Here is an 18652-nt window from a genome sequence, read left to right on the forward strand (position 1 = left end):
ACTTACTTTTATAGACTTTTAGGACAGCAGTTGGTTTAGTCAAAAGGTTGTATTGTTCTCTGTGTTGTTTTGGTAATTAAAGTTGCTTGACTCATTGTATTTAGTTCTAATGAGGCTGGTGTTGAAAGAGCAGAGCACTGAGAGCAGAGCAGAGTGACCCAGCAGGGGTTAACAGTGGCTCGTCTGTCTGTGTTCCCTCCTCCTCCTGACTCTTACTGGCTGAGCCCAGCCAGAGCATAAGTGAGCGCACACTCGCTCCCGCTGAGACCAACACAAAGACAGGCAGAGAGAGATTGGAGAGACTGGAGAGAGAGGGAGGGACTGTACGTACCAGACTGTGAGAAACAGTTCTCTTACCATACGCTCCTAGCTGGGTGTTTTCCCTCATTACCAAACCCTCATGCTGGTCCTCGTTCCTCACTGCCCTGATCACTCCATGGGACTCCAGACCCGACCGCTAAGCGACCCGGCTCTCTCCTCCTCTATGGCGTGCCTCGACGTGGAGACCCCCGCCGTCTGCAGGGGTAAATTTAAATCAGGTGCCCCTGTCTCTGTCTTTCCTTTTCTCCCTCATCATTCTTTCACTCTCTCTTTCTATCGCTTACCTTTTCACTCTTTCTTCCTCTCTCTGCTAGGTAGCATCACTACGTTGTTGGCATGAAGCCCAGTATCAACATAAATCAGTATCCATTTTGGTTTCCTCTACGTTTGTCTCCAAAAATGTTGTGTGTTTAGGACTTTATAACTACCGTATATTCTCACTAGAAGGCAAATAGTTGTTAAAGTTCTCAGTAAAATAATGGAGTTACAGTGAAATGTGTATGGCTTTATGGGTTTAGGTTTGCTTTTCAGTCAACGTGATTACCTTGAATGAAATATACAGCTACTTATAGGCCTTGACCAACTTGCCCAACGGCAGTGATGTCAGAGTAATCTGTACTGATTAATTGATGATAACACCTTGACGCTGGGCTAGGACAGAGACAGAGAGTCCCACCAGGAAATGATAGGGCATTACAGGAATAGCTATTAAATGATGTCCAGCATCCGTTAGAGACTGGATTAACAGCGCCACAATAGTGTAAAGAGTTGTTGTTTTCTATTAGAAACAAGCTAAGTAAAAATGAGGGAGGGGACTAGGGAGGTGGGTTTATATAGCGTATCATATTATTAGGATCCTTAAATCCAGGACTCTGTGTTCACTTCTTATGATGACAAATAACTGCAGAGCTCAGCTAAGCATGATGTCACCACTTAGTTAGTACCTTTTCCTGAAGAATAGCATTCTGCTGTACAGTATGTTGGCTGGGAGGAATAGTCTCCAGTGAAATGCTAAACCTGAAAATGCTGTAGCTCCACATTCTGTTTGTGACCTGCATACCGTCACAGGGCAGCTCCTGATAGTATTAGGTGTTTCAAAGAACAACTTGGTGTGTAAAGAAAAGGTGATATGACTCTATTACCTGGCTTCAATGTAAGTCCTATTTAAAAGGTATTGTGTCCCCTCGGGTCATAGGTGTAGAATCATGCTTGGATGAGTTGGATGGATCTGGTTTGAATTTATTGCCAATGTTTTATTCCTTATCTATCTTCGAGCATACATCAAACAACAAGCTGACTCATCGAGTGAATGAGCATTTGCAAGGGCACGGAGCACAGCTGAGCTGCGAGGAGAATACTGTATATTTCCCGCAGTAATGTCAACATAGCTTATGTCAGTGTCCGACTGTTTCTATAACAGTGTAGCCATAACAAAACAGATTCTCTTTTATATTTACGCAGAGTGTTTCTAGGAAAAAGTCAGGCCAAGAGATCTAACGGTAGACTTTGTCCAGAGATGAGTTTTGTTGAGACGAATATGGGCAGGGGATTAGAGATAGAATCAGGAGCCAGGGATTTTAGTAAAGCCTATGTACACTCTGAGGTTTGTGAAGTACCTCTGTTTATGTTGTGCTGGAGAGCAGGGGAGTACAGCCGACTTGCATCACACAGAGGTTAGCCAGGGTTCACAGAGAACAGCACTATTGACATCGGCCAAACAAAATGTAAGGAGCACCTCAGGCATTGGATGTACTGCCACGTTGATGTCAAGAGTAACAACTTGAAATGGCAATATTGTTCTCATAAATCGTCAATTATCCTTTAGCATTCTTTTCCAGTCGAGTCAAAGTGGATAATATGAATATTGAAACCAACCAATGGTAATTCTCTCCAATCTTCCCGAATGATCTTTCTGTGTCGGTGCCCCCCTGGTGTACAGGTTGATGTGTATTGTCATGAGTCTTGTCCTGGAGGCAGCACTGAGCGATTTTCCCCTTAGATAGGCGAGCTGCAAAGTCACCATTTTTTTTTTATGAATGAAAACAAACATGAGCTTTTTGGTCTTCATTTAAAGTTAGGGTTAGGCATTAGGGTTAGCAGTGTGGTTAAAGATAGGGTCAAAATCTGATTTTATGTCTTTGTGGCTGTTCCAGCTAGTGACCGCTGCAGAACTTCCTCCAGAACAAGATTCATGACAAAAAACACTAACCTGACCCTGGTGTGAACGTGTAATGGGAACCATGGATAGGGAGTAGGAACACAGTGTTCTGAGCCCTGGAGGCGCAGAGGGGCTTGTAAAAGTTTTGGGGGGCTCTGAGAATGGACTCAGTTGCTCCCCTGCCTTGGCTCCCTGGGACTCTCTGTGCTCCTCTGTCCACCAGTGGGAGCGGGTCCCCCCCACTCTGTACAATGCTTTGGGTTCCAGTCCAGTCCTGGCCCCTACCCCCATGCCACCTCCAGACTCCATGGTTCCCAGGCCTTCTTCTCACAGCTGCCCAGTTTATTTTAGCTGGAGTGAGTCACGTTGGCCTGGTCAGACGCAGTGACTGTCCCAGGGGACTAGAGCAGAGCAGGCCTGGGTGTGTGTGTGTATGTAGTGTTTAGTGTGTGTGTGTTTGACTGTGCATTGACCATCTGGCTATAGCCAATGAGCAGTCTACTCCAGCAGCAGTCCGACCTCACTATGAACACAATGCCTTGGTGACGATAAGGGCCCCAACGTTCTTCACAGCGCCGCGTCGTTCGTCACCATCAACCATCACCTTCCTCTTCAAATATTTTTGCTGAGGATCACTGTTATTCCACTGAAATAACACGTCCACGCTCGCCTGTTTATAACATGTTTAAACTGGGCTCACACTGCAGTTTATTATGATAGAAAAATAACATTGGGTGCCGTCCAAGGATTTGGAGCCTCCTGCATAAGAGGCCTTCTTGTCTTTTTATTGTACAAGGACTTCATGGATCTGTGCTTACCACTCTAAAACAAGACTACACATCTCACTTTTTATGGGTCGGCACTTTCAAAAGAGACCGAGTTCACTCAGTCCTGGGATGACATCATCTCCAACTCGGAGGTGACTCGGACATATGAACATTGCACTGTAATTAGTCTTTAGGGTTTGTTATTTCTACAGTGGTACTTGAGAAAGACTCATCCCTTGCCTGTGTCTATGTTTGTATTTCAAGTTGAACATCTATGTAAAGTTACCTCGGCATTTGCATCCCAGTCCTTCCTCAGTATGTCCTTGTCTTCACTTTATTTGAAGAGAGCTTGTATATTAATATGTAAAGCCCATGTAATCGCTCAAAAGTAAACTCACAGTGCCAAGAAGTGTGTTATTGCTAGTTGTCTGGTAGGTTAACCATGCAGAAAGTCTGTAGGCTGTCTCTATAGGATGTCTTTGGTGGAGGAACAGGACTTCCTGGTTTGTTCTGGCTGGGCTGTGACGTGGTGTGTCAACACAAATTGGTGACTCGTCAATTTTTTCAGGTCCATTACACAATTGTCTTCTTCATAACAAATGTACACAATGTTCTTTATAAGGAATTCCAATTTGTGGTGGCTAAAGTTAGCTAGGCTAGGGGTTAAGGTTCGGAGTTAGGGTTAGGGGTTAAGTTTAGGGTTAGCTAACATGCTAGCTAAGTAGTTAAAAAGTAGTAAGTACAGTTGAAGTCGGAAGTTTACATACACTTAGGTTGGAGTCATTAAAACCACTCCACAAATTTCTGGTTAGCAAACTATAGTTTTGGCAAGTCGGTTACGACATCTACTTTGTGCATGACACAAGTCATCTCAATCCTATAGAAAATGTGTGGGCAGAACTGAAAAAGAGTGTGCAAGGAGGCCTACAAACCTGACTCAGTTACACCAGCTCTGTCAGGAGGAATGGGCCAAAATTCACCCAACTTATTGTGGGAAGCTTGTGGAAGGCTACCCGAAACGTTTGACCCAAGTTCAACAATTTAAAGGCAATGCTACCAAATAGTAATTGAGTGTATGTAAACTTCTGACCCACTGGGAATGTGATTGTCACGTTGTCGTAAGGAGAGGACCAAAACGCAGCAGGGACATGTATACTGATCTTCTTTAGTGACGGGAAAAGAAGGGAAAAAAAAAAAACACGTATACAAAAATAACAAAACGAGGCAACACAGCAATCCAAGAACACTCTCCCACAAACACTTAACCAAACACATACCCATATATAGGACTCTCAATCAGAGGCAACTAGAAAACACCTGCCTCCAATTGAGAGTCCAACCCCAATAAACTAGACATAGAAATACAAAAGACTAGAGACCACATAGAAATACAAACATAGAACATAACCCCAAAAACCCGGAACTAACTAAACCAACACCCTACTAAATAAATCACCACCCCGAACCAGATAAATAAAATACCCTCTGCCACGTCCTGACCAAACTACAATAACAAATAACCCTTATACTGGTCAGGACGTGACAGTGATGAAAGAAATAAAAGCTGAAATAAATCATTCTCTCTACTATTATTCTGACATTTCACATTCTTAAAATAAAGTGGTGATCCTAACTGACCTAAAACAGGGGATTTTTACTAGGATTAAATGTCAGGAATTGTGACTGAGTTGAAATGTATTTGGCTAAGGTGTATGTAAACTTCCGACTTCAACTGTTACAAGTTGCTAATTAGCTAACATGTAAAAGTTGTCCATTATGTGAGTCGAATATGCAACGTTTGGGTTGCTAGACCTTCACGTTATATGCCCACCTACCCTCCCCGACCAACCTCCCTCCTATCGTTTCTGTTTTAAGTAACCTACTGCCTTAATCTGTGGGTTGGGTGTGTAGGTGAACTGGGTGGACAAAATCCATATTGCGATAAATTGCCAGAATTTTATAACATGAATGTGCACCAGTGACTGGTATCGATCATTTTCAGTTCATCGTCCCAGCTCTGGGATGTAAATGGAGGGTCCCAGATATGTTTATGCTGTCTTGCTAACTCCTATGGTCATTGGCATGGCGGCACAAACAGATCTGGGACCAGGCTAGTTGGGCATAGGTTGAACTCTAACCTATTTCTGCTTCTCTCCCACAGTCCTCCAGCGCCGCCTGCAGCAGAGACGCACCCGTGAGCAGCTAGTGGAGCAGGGCATCATGCCACGTGAGTATAACCACTGAGCATTGGGTACCGCCACTCTCAAACCACCAAGGATTTAATATACTGCAACTCACCTCTACCAGAGTTAAGGTTATTGGTCTGGCATGTAGGAAAATTATAACTGCACCCACACTACAGTCATTAAAGTGGGTCTTGGTTCCAGAAAGCTCTCAGAAAATAAATGTCATACAATTATTACCTAAATTAATACCATAGATTGAACTACGTGCTGTCTGATTTGCTACTATTATGACAACTATACAGGGGTGGAATTCTGCCACCACTGATGTCTCGACCACCCTCCACCACAACCTCGTCATGATGTTTGTAGAATAAATAAATACTCGGAATGGTTAACCCACAGTGAGGCATACATCGGTGGCCAGTGGCATACCAGAAACCAAAAGGCATACTGAAAACTTCCACACCCGGCTCTCAAAGTCAGCAAAATGGAGCAGAATCCTTCCTTTTGCTGCCCTTACTGGATTAGTCTCTTTGGGAGCCAGTGGGTTGCAGACTAGAGCAGACAGACTGATAAGAAAGCAGACAGCAGACAGACACAGAGAGAGGGAGAACAGTGGTGTAGCGAAGTTATTTGTGGCTAGAGCTGCAGGAGCCCCAGACCAGAGCACTCTCAGTGCTGGGAGTGTGCTCTGTCTTGTCTTGTCCAGCACTAAGAGGCCTCCTCCATGAGGACTCTAAGCTCCTCTTATTAGGCTCCACAGTCAGAGCTGTATGAGTCAGAGACTGGGCCTGCGCTGGAGGTCAGTAACCCCCACTACAGCCCTAGCACAGGCAGCACAGGAACATCCCAGCCAGTGACACTAGGTGAATCGCTCTGGTTCTCCCACACAGAGGACTTACAATAGGTATGCAGGCAAGGACTTGGGTGATGCTCAGGAATGCTTAGCTCTGCTCCTCAGTTTGACACACTCCCTCTGACTAAGAAGAACCACTGGTCAGTGTGTGTTCAGACCTCAGTGTGTGTGTGTAGAGAGCAAACAGTGCTTGTGTTAGTTAGAGGTGACTAATGGGTGTAGCCGTGCCAACAGCAGGATAAGTGTGTCTGATGAGCTCAAAGTCTCGGCCTGACTGTCTCACTAGTTGTATGAGTAGAACATTCAGAGACATCCTGTCCTACTCCAGTCAGCTATTGTGTAGTAGCAAGGTCATCCTCTCTTCCAAAGAAATAACAGACATTATTGTCTCCTGAAATGTCATATCTGAGACATTATGTAGTTGTACTTGATGACGAGTTTACCTTTTACCCATTAGAAGATATAGGTAATTACAGTGAGCTCCAAAAGTATTGGGTCAGTGACAAATGTTTGTTGTTTTGGTTTTGTACTCCAGCACTTTGGATTCGGAATGATACAATGACTATTAAAGTGCAGACTGTCAGCTTTCATTTGAGTTTTTATTTATCCATATCTGGTGAACCGTTTAGAAATGACAGCACTTTGTGTACATAGTCCCCCATTTTAAGGGACCAAAAGTATTGGAACAAATTCACTTATGTGTATTAAAGTAGTCAAAAGTTTAGTATTTGGTCCCATATTCCTAGTACACAATGACTACATCAAGCTTGTAACCGTACAAACTTTTTGGATGCATTTGCTGTTTGTTTTGGTTGTGTTTTTGATTATTTTGTCCCCAATAGAAATTCATGGTAAATAATGTATTGTGGAATTTTGCAATCACTTTTATTGTAAATAAGAATAGAATATGTTTCTAAAAGCTTCTAGATTAATGTGGATGCTACCGTGATTACGGATAATCCTGAATAAATCATAAATAATGATGAGTGAAAAAAGAACCTCCCCTGTTATTGTAAAGGTGAGAGGTTAGCATATCTTGGGGGTATGATATTTGTGCGTCTAACTTTCTCACTCATCATTATTCACGATTCATTCAGGATTAGCTGTAATAATGTTAGCATCCACATTAATGTAGAGGTGTGCCCAATTAAATTGGGCACAGAATAATCTGAAACAAAACCAAAACAAACAGCAAATGCATCCAAGAAGTTTGTAGAGTCACAAGCTTGATGTAGTCATTGCGTGCTAGGAATATGGGACCAAATAATACCGAAAGGTTGGTGGATCGAATCCCCGAGCTGACAAGGTAAAAATCTGTCGTTCTGCCCCTGAACAAGGCAGTTAACTCACTGTTCCTAGGCCGTCATTGAAAATAAGAATTTGTTCTTAACTGACTTGCCTAGTTAAAAATAAAATAAAAATACTTTTGGAGCGCACTGTATATGATGTTGATCTTCCCTCCCATAGCACTGAAATGCCCTGCTGCCTTCCACGAACAGATCCGCAGCCTGCAGCGGTCCAGGGTAAGACCTCACAAACTCATCTCACTCGCACTAGTGTTCATTGTACTTCATTGAGATAAAAACACACTATCACATACATATGCCATTCCATATCATCTCGATTAAATGTAGTTTTATGTTGTTTTCTTACAGACTGAGAATTTCTTGAAGCACAAATTCCGCAGTAGACCTGAACGTTCAGAGCTGGTCCGCATGCACATCCTGCAAGGTAAGCTCACTGCCATGTACTGTATGCTTTATGATAGGCTGTAGAGAAGACCGATGATACGGAGCATACTCAGCTACCAACAGAAAGTACATGTACATTTAGCTGGCCAAGTTAGCTCTCAGGAGAGAGATGATGATGGAAGAGGAGGATCCTGTGAAATTGTATCCCTCCCTATTGGATACAATCCATAGGATATTAAATATTCTTGAGATGTTACAATCAGTTGTCTGATTGATTGTCTTTGAGGTATGAGGACATACCACCTTAAATAGTCTCCACTGTGAGACGCACAGTAGTAGAACAGTACTGTTGTGAGTTCTAGGTAGACTAGCAGTTACTGATGAGTTGCTGTCTGTCGCACAGAGACCCATGTGGAGCCCTCACTGCAGGCCACTCAGATGATGCTGAAGAGAGCCAGGCTGGCTGATGACCTCAATGAGAAGCTGGCCCAGCGACCCGGCCCCATGGAGCTGGTGGTCAAGAACATTCTGCCTGTGGAACCCAGTCTCGTCAAGGACGGCATCACCGGTAGAGAACACTCTTGACTTTATACATTATCGTCAGGCTAAGGGTGAAGTAACTCATTCAACTCCCACTCCCTGCATATTTGTATAGTGTAGATTTCTGAAAGTGCCTATTACGACTAACACAGCACTGAGACATTTCCAGTGACTACCATGAGAAACAACTTAGTACAAACCTCTCTCCATTGGTCTACTTGTAATTAATAAGCTGTGTTTTTGCACGTGTTACGTTGCAGATCCCCCAGACGGTGAGGTGGAGAATGACTTCCCCAAGACGAAAACACCGGATGTGTACAACTTTGACGAGGACAGCAGCGACGCCCTGTCCCCAGAGCAGCCGGCCAGCCAGGAGTCCCAGAGCTCCTCTGCCCCCTCACCCTCCCCCAGAACCCCCAGGGTGACAGAAGCCCCTGTTGCCCTCTCCACCTCCCCACCGACCAGCTCCATCACCATGAAGGTAGGTCCCATCGCAGTACCTCACCACCTATAAATACCCATCTTAAATTGTGTTGTTATGGTATGACTAACAGCGGAAATATTTTATGTTTCTACATTTTGGGCCTAAATAATAGTCTCCCAGTGCACCTGCCTGTTGTATATCAAATTCTGCTTGCTAGAAAATATTATTTGCCTCCTGTTTTTTTTCTTCTGTTAGACGACATCCATCTTTTGTTAGTCTTTTTCCAGTTGCTCTGCCCTTGTGGCTTAGTGTGGGAGGGGGATTTACAGGCCTCTGTTCCCCTCCTTACTGAACGGGCCATGTGGTTTCTATCTGTCTCTTTTATCTCAGCACTGCCCACCTACCTCCCAGTCCACAACAGACTTCTTCAACTTCTCTCATGTCTCCACCAATGAGCATCAGAACAATAACAATCTCCTAGTGACCACGCCTCAGCCAATCACCATTGTTGCTCCTCCAAAGCCGGGTCCCATGTTAGTAAAGGTGAGCCACAAATTTGAAAGAAAGTGATGTCATATCACCTGATGGAGAGTACTTGAACCTTGTGGCAAAGGTATGGTATTTCATGGCAATGTGCAAAGCTGTACATTCAATGCAAATATTAAATATACATTTGTTTATAGCGTTTAGCGGAGCACATTACAAGCTATAACCAAACTTTTCTGTCTCTTGGTACAGAAAGCTATTTATTTCATCAATGAAGATGTTTTGGTTCCTTTTTGATCCCAGTTAGCTGAGCAAGCTTTTCCTACAAACACTAAATATATCCTGTAAACATGAAAGTCACCTCTGATATTTGACTCTCTCTCTCTGATCTGTTGTGGATTTCATGCTGCTTCCTTTGGCACTGTAATCAGAGATAAGAAGTCAGGGGAGGACAAACACTGGGGCTGTGTTCGGTCACAGTGAAAGAGCCCGTCAGTGCAGGCAGAGACGAGTCGAAAGTGACGGTTCGGCCAATTCAAATGTGGTTCAAAGCACAACAAGGCCTGGAGGAGTTTTTCACAAATCCATGGACTTAAACTGCCAGCCGCTCTCAGTCTTCAATTAAGGTTAAGTGACAGGCTTTCTCTTAGCCTTCAGGGCATAAAGGATGGAAGCAAGAGAAGGGAGTAAAGCAATAACTTGGGCATTTGTCACAATCCTTTACACTCAAAGCAAATGAATATTTTCTGAGCTCTGCCCCTCCCGTGTTGAAGAACAGGGAGCAACACATTCGAGGCTGTGTGTTTGCATAAACCAACTTGAATTGGTCTTATGATGTTTTTATGGCTTGCATCTACCTCTCTAATTTAGTTACCGAACAATAAGGGTCACCCCACATCCCTTTCCACATACCATTTCCCCATCCTGTCTTTCTCACTGGGCGTTATCACAATGTCCCACATATTAATTTGATACTACAGTATGAAATGGGCACAATTTCATGTACAAGCCTCACAATACTGGCAAGATGTTTAGATGTTATTCATAACAGTCAGAACAGGCTTTTAGATCACTAAACATGTCCACAATCCACTCAGTGAGATGAACCTTTCAAGTTTTCAGTGAAAACGTTTCACTGCTCCTCCCGGATAGTATCCAGTAGGTTGTAACCGTTCTTCTTTTCCCCTGTGCAGCAAAGCCAGCCAAAGACACCCAATGACAAGAGCCGCAGTAAGAAGAATAAGGATCCCAAGCCGCGGGTGAAGAAGCTAAAGTATCACCAGTACATCCCCCCGGACCAGAAGCAGGAGGCCAACGAGGCCCCCATGGACTCAGCCTACGCCAGGCTACTGCATCAGCAGCAGCAGTTCCTCCAGCTGCAGATACTGAGCCAGCAGCAGCAGCACTATAACTACCAGACCATCCTTCCTGCCCCACTCAAGTATGGCCCGCTGTAAAAAGGACATTGGGATGTTATGTGTTACCGCAGCTTGCATAGCGTAGGCCAAGTAATGCGGCTAGCCCTCACATTCTAGTTGCAGTTTAATTGACTGACAGCTTTGTGTTGAGGGCGGTTAGTACATCATCGCTACACCTGGAAGGCAAACATTGTTTCCTTTGAACAATGTGATTCAAGCAAACAATCCTCCCTAACAGAATAAGTCCACACCTGGATAATAGCGATGTAATCTGCCACATCTGTTTCCTGCACAGCTTCTGTTTGGCTTAGATATAGTATTCCTGTGTGCATTGTCCCGGACGGAGACTGTTGATTATGAATAATGGGACATGGAGGAAAGTCTTTCTCCCAGCCGAACACTAAACCCTCCTTCTGTTGTCTGTGTTCCTACAGGTCGACGGAGGGTCAGAACAACTGCTCCAGTGTGTCTCTGAGTGGCAGCAGTCTGTCCAGTCCCATCATGGTCTCTCTACCCAGCGCTTCCCCAGCACGGTCTAACCAGACTCTGACAAACCGCAAGCCTGGTGTCCTACCTGCCAACCTGGATGAAATGAAGGTGAAGCTCACTCCTGCTCCGTACAAACATAGCTTATTTTACTCAAACATAGATTTTCACTATATGATAGATATAAACTCAGCAAAAAAATAAACGTCCTCTCACTGTCAACTGTGTTTATTTTCAGCAAACTTAACATGTGTAAATATTTGTACGTACATAACAAGATTCAACAACTGAGACATAAACTGAACAAGTTCCACAGACATGTGATGAACAGAAATCGAATAATGTGTCCCTGAACAACGGGGGGGTCAAAATCAAAAGTAACAGTCAGTATCTGGTGTGGTCACCAGCTGCATTAAGTATCGCAGTGCATCTCCTCCTCATGGACTGCACCAGATTTGCCAGTTCTTGCTGTGAGATGCTACCCCACTCTCCCACCAAGGCACCTGCAAGTTCCCAGACATTTTGGGGGGGAATGGCCCTAGCCCTCACCCTCTGATTCAACAGGTCCCAGATGTGCTCAATGGGATTGAGATCCGGGCTCTTCGCTGGCCATGGCAGAACACTGACATTCCTGTCTTGCAGGAAATCACGCACAGAATGAGCAGTATGCCTGGTGGCATTGTCATGATGGAGGGTCATGCCAGGATGAGCCTGCAGGAAGAGTACCACATGAGGGAGGAGGATGTCTTCCCTGTAACGCACAGCGTTGAGATTGCCTGCAATGACATCAAGCTCAGTCCGATGATGCTGTGACACACCACCCCAGACCATGGCGGACCCTCCATCTCGATCCCGCTCCAGAGTACAGGCCTCGGTGTAACGCTCATTCCTTCGATGATAAACACGAATCCGACCGCTCCTGGTGAGCCAAAAGCGCGACTCGTCAGTGAAGAGCACTTTTTTGCCAGTCCTGTCTGGTCCAGCGACGGTGGGTTTGTGACCATAGGCAATGTTGTTGCTGGTGATTTCTGGTGAGGAGCTGCCTTACAACAGGCCTACAAGCCCTCAGTCTAGCCTCTCTCAGCCTATTGCGGACAGTCTGAGCACTGAAGGGACTGTGCATTCCTGGTGTAGCTCAGGCAGTTGTTGTTGCCATCCTGCACCTGTCCCGCAGGTGTGATGTTCGGATGTACCGATCCTGTGCAGGTGTTGTTACACGTGGTCTACCAATGCGAGAACGATCAACTGTCCATCCTGTCTCCCTGTAGCGCTGTCTTAGGTGTCTCACAGTACGGACATTGCACTTTATTGCCCTGGCCGCATCTGCAGTCCTCATGCCTCCTTGCAGCATGCCTAAGGAACATTCACGCAGATGAGCAGGGACCCTGGACATCTTTCTTTTTGTGTTTTTCAGAGTCAGTAGAAAGGCCTCTTTAGTGTCCTAAGTTTTTATAACTGTGACCTGAATTGCCTACCGTCAGCTGTTAGTGTCTTAACAACCGTTCCAAAAGGTGCATGTTCATTCATTGTTTATGATTCATTGAACAAGCATGGGAAACAGTGTTTAAACCCTTTACAATGAAGATCTGTGAAGTTATTTGGATTTTTACGAATTATCTTTGAAAGACAGGGTCCTGAAAAAGGGACGTTTCTTTTTTTGCTGAGTTTATTAAAGGGCAGAGCACAGCCCCTAAGCAGTGACATGTTGTATGGAGATTTATTGAGAGGGCTTGTTTTTTGTTATGATGACTCATGACTGTTCATTATACCTGGCCTGTAGGTAGCTGAGCTGAAGATGGAGCTGAAACTGCGAGGTCTTCCGGTGTCTGGCACCAAGACTGACCTGATAGAGAGACTAAAGCCTTATCAGGAGATGCCCAGCAGCCAGGCTGCCACTGCCATGGAGCTGACAGGCTACACAGGGGCCCCACAACCTGAGAGCATGAACTCCACACCTCCTGAGTCCCCCGCGCCCTCGGAGGTCTCCAGCCTGGGTATGGAGGAGGCTGGGATGCCAGGAGCTCTTTCCCCAGCTCGGCCCACTCCTTCTGGGTCATCTCCCCAACAAGGCCGCCTGGAGGACAGCCCAATGGAGACCAGAACCTCAGAGAAGGACCAGCGACTGCACGAGAAGGAGCGTCAGATCGAGGAGCTGATGAGGAAGCTGGAGCAGGAGCAGAGGCTGGTGGAGGAGCTGAAGATGCAGCTAGAGGTGGAGAAGAGGGGTCTGCCCAGCCCTCCAGCCCCCATGGCCCTGGCCCAGGTTAAAGAAGAGGGCAGGGCCGCCTCAAACTGCTCTGCCTCTGCGCATAGCCCACTAGCAGTGGTGAAACAGGAGGAGCCCAGCTCAGGCCAGGTGCAGACGTCCCCCCTGCCTCCATTCTTCATCAGCCACCAGCAGGTGCCTCAGGTCCTCAGACAGCTTCAGCCTCAGACCTCGCTGTCTGGCCAGCCTGGAACACAGATCCTGCTGCCTGTCTCCCTGCCCACCAGCACTGCCACCATCCAGCTACCGAACAACAGCATTAAGCTGCAGGTCAGAGAGCCGGTCCTGCAGACCACAGTTAGCACTACAGCTCCAGGCCTCATCCAGAAAACAGAGGCCTCAGCACCCCACCAACAACAACACACCACCCAGACCCAACCCATGGCACAGGTGAGAATATATGGTTTAATTTACTCCAATCCCATATTTAGAGTGGGATATTCCCCAAGGTACTGTCAGCAGACACCATTTTACCCACCTGTATTGTAGTGTCTCTGTGTATTGTGTTATAGTACTCTCCATGGGCTGTGTGCTGCACCAAACCATGACTAAATAAATTGCTCTCTGTGGATGAATTGTTCCGCTGAATAAATTGCACATCCTGTTTTTGTGCCCTTTTTCTGGGATAACACCATTTCCAGAGACACATTATAAATCGCTGGTTACATTCTATTGTGATGGGCCGGCCTAATCACATTTCTTAGGGCATTAGCCGTGTTTTGAAAGCAGAGAGTCTCCCTCTCCAACTTCTTTAATATTCTCTTCTCTGGGTGATTTATCTAGTGTGTTGCCAAGGTAATAGCAGGCCTGGCCAGGGTGATGAATTCCTCTCCTAGTCACATCAAAAGGAGGGCCGGAGTCTGTCTAAGCTCCGGTTACTGGAGCAGGTGCTGACTGACGGCCAGGCAGACAGCACACTAGACTACGCTGTCTGCTCTAGTCTCTATAGGACCAGACCTGGGTTCAAATAGCATTTGTTTTCCTTCAAATACTTAAGCTGTGCCTGACTGGGCCTGCCTGACAAATTTTACCAATTGAATAGTCCCAAAAGTGCACACTCCGTCCATCTGTCACTCAAATGCAAGCTCAAGCAAACACTACTTAATTGAAAGATGTCAAATACTATTTGAACCCAGGTCTGCAGAGCTCCACTGGGCCGAATCAACAGCCAGCTAGAATTGGCAACAGCAACTGCAGCACAACACTCATTGAAAAGTGCTCCCACACCCAGAAACACACTGCTTTGTGTTGCGCTGCACTGATACCCCTAGCCTTTTATTGTGTCCCTAGAGATTGTGTACTACCACAAAATAATACATAGACTTTTTATTCCTCCCAGAGAGTGTGTACCCTGTCTAACCACTGTGTGCCTTCTACCGGAGGTGTGTACTACTACAGCTGACCAGTATTTATCTGCCCCAGAGGGAGTGTGTGCCACAGGGTTAACCACTGCTCATCATTCCTCTATAGATGACAGTCCCACTGTGCACCACCTCAGGCTCTGGGTTCCAGTTCAGAGCAGGCCCAGGTCAGACAGAGATCCCCCAGTGTTTCCTAAACACTTCCCCAGGGAACAGGTCCCCTGCCAGGGCCTCGTCCAACCAAGCAGTCCCCAATGGTCCAACAAACAAGGTATTGTTTAAATACTGCATTATATCCACATGTATTCAATTAGTTGTGTTGAATATGTGGACCGCATAGGTTGTTTAGAGCTTATAGGGATTAGATCTCATTGTTTTTTCTGTCCATCAGTCCCCTTCTCCCTGCCAGCCCAACTTCTCAAACCACGTCCCCAAGAGTAAGGACCCGCCACGCTACGAAGAGGCCGTTAAACAGACCCGCAGAATGCAGACTGCTGCACAGGTAATAGAGCTTTTATAACACCCTTCTAAAACATACTGGTCTGACCTGCTAGGTCTGTTAGGTGCTGAGGCAGGTATTGACTGGTCTTTATTGTCTATGCAGGTACCCACTGCAACCAGCCAGCACATGGACGACCTGTTTGACGTGTTGATCGAGAGTGGAGGTGAGAAAAATACTTGATTATGGTTGGGGTCTCCTCCTCTCCATTAAGACAGCTGAGTCCCTCCCTGGCCATGAATCCATCATCTCCCATGTTCTTATTCTTCTACAGAGATCTCCCCCTTCATCAGACTGGACCCTTCCTTTCCAGACAAGCTGCTTCCTGTGACAGCCAGCGTAACCACCCTGCCCTTCAACACGGTGCTATCCCGCCCCCCGCCCCAGATCCAGGTGGCCCGCCCGCCCGGCCCCACCCTTAACCCCCCAGCCCCACCCAGCCTGACAGCCCTGGCCATAGACAACCAGCTGGAGGCCTTCCTGGAAGGCACGCTGAAGGGGGAGACTGAGCCCCGGACACTGAGGTTGATGGAAGAGCTGCACAGTCAGCTGCTGGAGCACTCCCCCCACTCCCCCATGGACACGGACACCACCGGGTTCAACAATGTCAGTGCACCCCCCTCCAGCTACCACCTGGACCACACCAACCTGGACAACATGGAGTGGCTGGACCTGACCATGCCCGGGCCGACGGAGGGGCTCAACCCACTGGGCCTTCCCCCGCCTGGGGTCTTCTCCTCTGACTTCCTGGATTCCCACGACCTGCAGCTACACTGGGACTAAGGGGCGTCAAACAGGCCTGTTCAGACAGAGGGCTGTCAGGGAGAGACACACACATACTGATAAGTGAGACAGAGAGGTCAGTCCTTCTCCAGTGGAGGTGGGGGAGGAGAGTACAATGCTGCTGGCCTTGAGTCCCTGTGGGAAGTTCTGTGCAGGGCTACAGCAGCACTAGTGGTGGATCTCACTGCTCTGAGCAGCTCAGAGTGCTAGAGGCATGGACCCTCCTTCCTCATTGGATATATAGTATAGCTGTTTCCCTCTGAGGTATCGTCCCTCATAACAGCCACTCATTCTAAGGAAGGCTAAGCACCCGCTGGGCTGTGGTATAGATCAATGGTATGAAGAGGTTGATCTCCCCCTGTGGTCTCTTTCAGAAGAGGACCTTGTCTGACGAAGGGGGGTCTCTCCTGAAATGGCGTTACAGTAGATAAGGAGCGGGATCAGGAATGTGACCCCGGCTCAGGATGAACTCGCTAGTGGAAACAGATGTTGACCCAGGTGTTAGAGAATTTCACGCCTGGTTCTGACTGTGCCAGTGGCATGGTTACTGACTGACTTTCGTGATAGATTTGACAGACAGCGCAGAGAGATTGTATATATTATAAGCCTATGTCTACAGTAGCAGTAGTCTGTCTGCTGCATACATCACTAAGGCAGCTGTATTACAGTCCTGTGTATGTATATGACATATTGGAATGTGGTATTAGCTTAGCATTATGGCTTTGAAATAACTGCCTTTGTTTTACTCAGTGCCCCCATGTGATTCCCATCACGGGAGGGAATTGGACACAGATGCTAAAAGACTGCACATATTGCATTATGCCTTATAAGACCATTTGCCAAATATCTTGCTATTTTCAAGGTGTTGCTTTCACTTAATTCAACTAACGACTTTCCAAAGAGTACACAGAGTGATGACTGATAGTGTTGTAACTAAAATCAAGCAGGAGACTACTTAAAGTGAGTGTTAACAGTAAGCAGTAATCTCATGTAAGAAAAAACAGTGAGTGCACGAAACCCACATTTAGTATCATTGGTTGACAATACGAGAGCTGTCGGCCTGAGAACTCTTGAATTAATCCAAATTAGAAGTTGAGAGGCGTCACATTTTTACCAGCTGTTGTTCTTACTCTATTCTTGTGTGGGGGAAAGTAGGGCCAATGTGAGTTTGTTTACCAAACTACAACGTGCTTTGCCTTAGTGTGCATGGGGTCACAATAGGTGGCACAGCACCCCACAGCACTGCTGCAGCTAGCTAGCCCAGGCCTATGTCCTTTATATTATCGACAAAAGAGCCTTTGAAAATGTTCTCTCTCTCTCAGCCCTATTGTCAAGTCTGGAGTGGATTTATCCCAATGTACAGATCAGCTGAATCTTGCTTGTTTATGTGTGACGTGCGGTGCACATGAGCTAGAGCTGGTGTGTAGAGCTGGTGTCTGTGTGTGCACTGCACATCTGTGTTGCATATCGCTTTTGCTTGTTTTGACTCTAGGAACGGACAGAAATATAACCAGTAAATTCCCCTCAGCATTTCAATGGCTCTCTTCAATATACCGTCTGACCTTAGTTGGCTGACATACCGAGAACAGACAAATTGACATCATTCAGTTTGACAAGCCAGGGAGTTACAGTGAATCAGCAGAGGTGGTTCAAGGCTGTCTTGTGCTTTTGTGATCAGCTTAGCAATATGTGTGGCTATAGACCTGCAGGTTCAAATGTAAGCATAGTTATTGTATCATTTTGTTGTAGTAGGCCTAATGTGTCTCTATTCATGAAGCCTTAGTCCAGCAGATGATGTAGGGTTGGGATTTCAGTCACTCACATCACATCACGAGGCAACCTTCCAAAACACATTTCAAAACACATTTCAAAGCAGTGTGTGATCCGTATGTACCATTACCACCAACAGATGGGTATTAAAATGATCTCCACACTGATGTAATAGCCTTGGTTTTCACTCCTCACTCCCAGTTGAAGTCTTCTTTTAGGTCAAAATCCTACATGATTACTGCAATCGTACACATGTAGTTAAAAATGACATTACAGTGACATATACTGGCCAAAGATAAAATGTGAAAGCATTTGAAGTGTTGAACCGGCGGTTGAAATGGGTTAAGGCAGAGGAGTTTACAGACGGGTTGGCAGTCCTCTTGATCAAGCAGTCTGAGCTACGCAATGGATAACTGCCTTTAAAAACACAGAAACCTTTCAGCAATTTAGTAGAGCCCCCAAACATTGAAGAAGCTTTAAAACACTATTCAGCATGATAAAGTTTGAAGCACCAATGACAGCATAAGCATTCCTTGGAAATACATTGCAGACAGTGCTAAAGAAATATGTAATTTCAACAGTTTTGATCAATTATAGCCTACCTGTCTGTCCCCTACCAAAGAAAATTACTTAAAGGTCC

The 18652-nt window shown here is 45.9% G+C and overlaps 1 protein-coding gene across 6 annotated transcripts in view; it reads left to right on the forward strand.

Moving 5' to 3' along the window:
• Positions 1 to 18179, forward strand: part of LOC106601093 (myocardin-related transcription factor B) — a 53413-nt gene extending 35234 nt beyond the window's left edge. For 4 of the 6 annotated variants that reach the window (XM_014193006.2, XM_014193009.2, XM_014193007.2 and 1 more), the window contains 13 exons: positions 5408 to 5473; positions 7756 to 7811; positions 7944 to 8019; positions 8383 to 8547; positions 8780 to 9000; positions 9334 to 9486; positions 10623 to 10870; positions 11282 to 11444; positions 13114 to 13989; positions 15070 to 15231; positions 15352 to 15462; positions 15565 to 15625; positions 15734 to 18179. In XM_014193006.2, coding sequence (XP_014048481.2) covers positions 5408 to 5473; positions 7756 to 7811; positions 7944 to 8019; positions 8383 to 8547; positions 8780 to 9000; positions 9334 to 9486; positions 10623 to 10870; positions 11282 to 11444; positions 13114 to 13989; positions 15070 to 15231; positions 15352 to 15462; positions 15565 to 15625; positions 15734 to 16242 — 2867 coding nt within the window. In that variant the 3' untranslated portion in view covers positions 16243 to 18179. Of the gene's footprint in view, positions 1 to 229; positions 540 to 5407; positions 5474 to 7755; positions 7812 to 7943; positions 8020 to 8382; positions 8548 to 8779; positions 9001 to 9333; positions 9487 to 10622; positions 10871 to 11281; positions 11445 to 13113; positions 13990 to 15069; positions 15232 to 15351; positions 15463 to 15564; positions 15626 to 15733 lie in introns of those variants that run through there. The other 2 variants (XM_014193011.2, XM_045715077.1) reach the window with 2 other exon arrangements.
• Positions 18180 to 18652: the final 473 nt, after the last annotated feature.

This window comes from Salmo salar, chromosome ssa03 (assembly GCF_905237065.1).
Source record: "Salmo salar chromosome ssa03, Ssal_v3.1, whole genome shotgun sequence".
NCBI lineage: Eukaryota > Metazoa > Chordata > Actinopteri > Salmoniformes > Salmonidae > Salmo > Salmo salar.